The 5,224-nt window shown below is 42.5% G+C and overlaps 1 protein-coding gene across 14 annotated transcripts in view; it reads left to right on the forward strand.

Annotated features, from left to right (window-relative positions):
- The window catches only part of Mia2 (MIA SH3 domain ER export factor 2), an 89,029-nt gene that overhangs the window by 50,574 nt on the left and 33,231 nt on the right, over positions 1 to 5,224 (forward strand). For all 14 annotated transcript variants that reach the window (XM_031357895.1, XM_031357896.1, XM_031357898.1 and 11 more), the window contains one exon: positions 3,140 to 3,262. In XM_031357895.1, the coding sequence (XP_031213755.1) occupies positions 3,140 to 3,262 (123 nt within the window). The remainder of the gene's footprint in view (positions 1 to 3,139; positions 3,263 to 5,224) is intronic.

Consider the following 5,224-nt stretch of genomic DNA (forward strand, 5'->3'; position numbering starts at 1 on the left):
TTCTGTGATATGCATATGGTGTGTGTGTGTACGTGTGTGTGTGCGTGTGTGTGCGTGTGTGTGCGTGTGTGTGTGTGCGTGTGTGTGTGTGTGTGTGTGTTGTGAGAATGTGAGTGTGCACATGTTATGGCTTGGTGTTGGTCCTTGCCTTCACCTTGTTTGAGACGAGTCTCTGTCCTTTTTCTTTTTTGTGTGCCTTGGTAGCTAGTCTGCAAGCTTCTAGGGAGTCATCGTCTGTCTTCCATCTCTCCATAGGAACACTAGGCTTATAAATATTGTGCTATCCATCTGGACTTTATGTGAGTTCTGGGGAATTGAACTTAGGTCTTCATGCTCGGTGGCAAGTGCTTTTACTCATCTCTCCAGCATAGTAGTGTGAAGAGATTTTCTAAATAGTAGTCCCTCCGAGCCACATGCTGAGACTTGATTAGATATTCTGTGTTGACCAACATTTTATTTTTCCTTGATAATTGCTTGACTTTCTGTAATACATATTTGTAATGTTTTCTTCTATGCTTTTTGAGAGATGGAAATGTCATGAGTTGACTGCTTTGGCTAATTTGTTCATTTAAACTTGTCTCTCTCTTTTTTTTTTTCTTTTTTTCTTTTGGAGACAGTCTCCCAGTGTAGTTAGGGTGGCCTAGAACTCACTGTGCTATCCAGCCTCCTAATTGCTGGCTTTATAGGTATGTACTACTATGTCTGCTGCCGTCTCTTTCTCTTCCTTTTCTATATGCTCATGTGTATGTCTTGAGTGTGGATATATGCACACATGTGCAGGTGCCTTTGGAGGCCAGAGGCATCAGATTCCTCACAGAAGTTGAGTTATAGGCAGCTGTGAGCCAGCTGATATATGTGAGAGGTACCCCGCTTTGGTCCAGGGTAAGAACAGTCCTGGGCACTCTCAAACCCTGAGCCACCTTTCTTCCCCTCATTGCATTCATGAAACTTTCTTGGGATATAGATCCTCTTGGTCTATTGAGGTGTTCTGTAGATCGACTGGCCTTTTGTTGTCCTGAGGCTTCACTTCACTCAGCTGCTAAGAAGTCTTGTTTTCTCTTGTCTTAAATGTTCTATTTCCTGCTCTATTTCTCCCCCCCCATCCCCCCCGAGACAGGGTTTCTCTGTGTAGTCCCGGCTGTCCTGGAACTCGTCCTGTAGACCAGGCTGGCCTCGAACTCAGAAATCCGCCTGCCTCTGCCTCCCAAGTGCTGGGATTAAAAAAGGCATGCACCACCACTGCCTGGCTCTTTTTGCCTTTTTTGTTCCTGCTCTTTTTGTTTCACAAACTGTTAAATCTGTCCCCTAACCCCACTCCCTCACCCCAGGGTTTCTCTTTGTAGCCTTGGCTGTTCTGGAACTCAATCTGTACACCAGGCTGGCCTCCAACTTACAGAGATTCCCCTGCCTCTGCCTCCCAAGCACTGGGATCAAAGGTGTGTGTCACCACTCTCTGACTTAATTTAGTTTTTGTTTTGATATGCTTTTCTCCTGTTTCATTGTTGAAGATATTGAAAATTTTTTCAAGTTCATTATGTTGCCTTGTTTCTTTTGTATTTATTTTCTGTTTTACCTCAAAGACTCACTTTTTATTTTCAGATATTTGGTTTTCATGGCTGTTTATTTAATTATGAAGTGGTCCAAATCCAATGGGAAGATTTGAGAGTGTCCTTGGTGTTTTTTCTGTATTTTGATATGGCCTTGGTGTTTCTGTGGGGCTCCTAGTTATGCATCAGTTCCCATTTGGGAGGAGTTGGCTTTTTCCAGCAGTCTTGCAGCTCAGTGAGGTCAGGAGAACCAGTATCTCGCTGCTCAGCCAGTCGGCTTCTGCCTCAGCTCTTACAGTGTCTGTGTTACTCTTACTTCCCTATGTGGTCAAGTTATCCCAGAATCTCAAGTTCCATATTTCCAAAGAATAACTGTTTTTGACTCTGTGTGTGTAAAATCAAGATAAGAGATGAATGGCATAAAATGAGAGGATGTGTGTATGCATGTTCTAGGAGAAGACAGAAACAGGAAGGGAGGGAGGAAGGAAGAAGGGAACACAGGACCAGTACAGGTGCAGGGAACTGAGTGTGGATCCTTTCCGAGAGCAGTACCAAGTGCTTTCAACTGCTCAGCTGTCTCTTCAGTCACCCACTTCTCCCCTTGTAGTTTCCACTCATCCTGCTGTTATTACTGCCCATGAACCTTTCTGGGTTGTGTCACATCATCTTATTTTTTTACCTTTTCTGCTTAGGTTTCTTCTATTGCCTGTGGAGTCTTTTATCACAATTACATCTCTGCCTTCTTTCTATTTCTCTAGTTTTCTTGTCTTAATTTCTTCTTCCTCTACTCTCTCCTCCTCCTCTTCTTCTTCTTCCTCTTCTTTTTTCCCTTTCTGGGTTGATGCCTTTTCTTTTTCCATCTTTGATCTACCATTTTAGATTTTAGAGAACATGGTGGTGATGCCAGTTGTGAATTTTCCATGCTATACTTAAAAGTACCCCACCCCCAACTCTGTAAAATCTTACTATATAGCCCAGGCTAGATTGGAACTCACATTGCACTTCAGGCTGAAATTATCTATAGAATATCTGTTCTAGATAATAGACTTCTTAAAGGTTGCTTATCTTTAGGACAAAACATCCTGGTGACTAAAAGAATATCCTTAAGGTAAGTGAGAGATGTGGCATGTTCTGTGGGAATGATAAAAAGAATTGACTGGACCCAGCAGATAAGTCTGTCTTAATGGTCTCGTGTTGGATAAAAATTTACTTTGGAAATCATTTGCAGACTATTTGTTACATTACACTCTTCTGTTGTGAAAGTTCTTTACAGGTGGGTGATGGTGGTGCACACCTTTAATCTCAGGACTTGGGAGTTTGAGACACGTTCATCTCTGTGAATTTGAGGCCAGCCTGGTCTACAGAGCAAGTTCTAGGACAGTGAGGGCTACACAGAGAAACCTTGTCTCAAAAAACCCAAATCAACCAAACAAAAAAGTTCTTTATAAATGGGAGCCATATCTGGCTTCCTTTTAAAAGTAGCAACCCTACCTTCTTAATATCTTTTAATGCTAATCTTAAGTATTTAAATAAATGCATCTAAACATTCATTATGTTGACTTTTACATTTTTTGTTACTGTTTTCATATCAGCTTTTACAGGAAGCTGAAATAATGAAAGAACAAGTGAGTGATCTCGATAAACAGAAAGTGACATTGGAAGAGTCCAGAGCACAGGTGAAACAAGTTCTGAGTGAGAAGGAGACTCAGATTGAGGTAACTGCCCTTCACCCAGGGACTGCTTGGCTGCAGTTTATACTTATACAGTTTATACAGCTCAAATACTGTAACAGCTTTTACTGCTGTCTGTCTCTTGTCACCATTCAAGTGCTTCTTGAAGATGCATAGATATGTCAGTTCCATGACTGTGTTCCTCCAGTATTTTAGCTTGATATTCATCACTAAAGAAGAAAATAATGTTTTTTTAACATTTTTTTCTTGGTATGCTGACATCTGCTGCTAAGATGTTGAAAAGACTTTGAGAAATTTAGTTTATCATTTTTATGAATTGACTGAATATTCTTAGTATCTCTACTAGTTGGTGTTACTTTCATCTATATACAAACTTTTTAAAAAATTTTTTATTTATTTATATTCTAATCATCAGTCCCCTCAGTCTTCCCTCCTACAGTTCCTCATCCTATTCTTTTTCCCCCTTGCCTCTGAGAGGGCCCTCCCCCCACTCCATCAGGCCTCCCTCTTCTCTGGAGCCTCAAGATTCCTGACCCAGAATTGTTCTTGTCTAAAAGAACTTCAGGGACAAAAATGGAGACTAAAGGAAAGGTGGTCCAATGACCAGCCCAACTTGGGATTCATCTTATGGGGAGGTACCAAGGCCTGACACTGCTATGTTAGTTATGATGTGCTTACAGATAGGAGCCTGGCATGGCTGTCCCCTGAGAGGCCTTACCAGCAGCTGACTGAGACAGATGCAGATAGTTACACCCAACCATTGGACTGAAGTCAGGGATTTGTATGGTTGAATTAGGAGAAGGATTGAAGAAGCTAGAGGGGAGGGTGACCCCATAGGAAGGCTAGCAGTCTCGTCTCAACTAACCTGGAACCCTGGGAGACCCCAGAGACTGAGCCACCAACCAAAGAGCATACATGGGGTGCTCTGAGGCCCCTGGCACATATATAGCAGAGGACTGCTTGGACTGGCCTCCGTGGGAGAAGATGCACTTATATAAAAACTTCTTAAAACATTGAAATTTGGTCTGGGGAGGTGGCTCACTGGATAAAGGCTTGTATTGTATATTATAAGCCTGATGTTGTGAGTTCAGATTCCCAGAACTCAGGTAAAAGCCGGATGCAGTAGCACAGTATCTAATGCCTATGCTGTTGGTAGAGAGATGGAGCCAGAGCCTAGCAACTTTCCATAAGCTTGAGGGGCAGCTAGCCTGGCTTCCACATAGCAGTGCAGTGACTCGTCTCAAACAAGGTGGGAAGGAAAGGACTGACCCCAAAGGGTTGTTGTGACATGTGTCCCTGATGCTATACATAGGAACAGGTGCATACATACAGCTCAGGTCACACACATAACTAATTGGAACTTCAGTCTAACTGTAGGAATACAATGATTGACTTTCCATAGGCCATTGAGAGCACTCAGTGGGTGGAAGTGCTTGCTGTCCAATCTTGGCAGCTTGAGTTCATTCAATCTTTATGCTCACAGCGTGGAAATTAACTCATAAACTGTCCTCTTTATTAACTTGTAATGGACCTTCGTGTACATGCCATAGTCACATAATGTCACTCCCTGCCTAAAGAAGCCAATGTGAAAAATAATTGAAAAAAGGTTTTCAAGAGACTCTAGGTTTCGTTTTCTTCACAGTTTGCCGTGTAGTTGACTAACTTTTCTAACTCTCTGACTTGTGCCCCATGTATGCTGGGGGCTGATTGTACTTTCCCCTCTAAACGGTCCATGTAAGAAGCTTAGGACTCTTCCTAAATAGAGCAGGAATGGGATGTGAGCCCTCAGCACTACCCAGACACAGAGGGCATTCTGTTTGTGCCAGAAACCCCAAAGAAGGAAAGAGGTTGGCAAGTAGTTTTAGGCGGACCTTTAAGCGAAATATACAGTGTGGAGTTGCTTTGTTTCTTGGACGTCATTCCTGACCTTGGCGGTTAGGCTGAGAAGCAATGTTACCTATGTTACTAGAAAATTTTCCTTACTCC

This window comes from Mastomys coucha, unplaced genomic scaffold (assembly GCF_008632895.1).
Source record: "Mastomys coucha isolate ucsf_1 unplaced genomic scaffold, UCSF_Mcou_1 pScaffold6, whole genome shotgun sequence".
Taxonomy (NCBI): domain Eukaryota; kingdom Metazoa; phylum Chordata; class Mammalia; order Rodentia; family Muridae; genus Mastomys; species Mastomys coucha.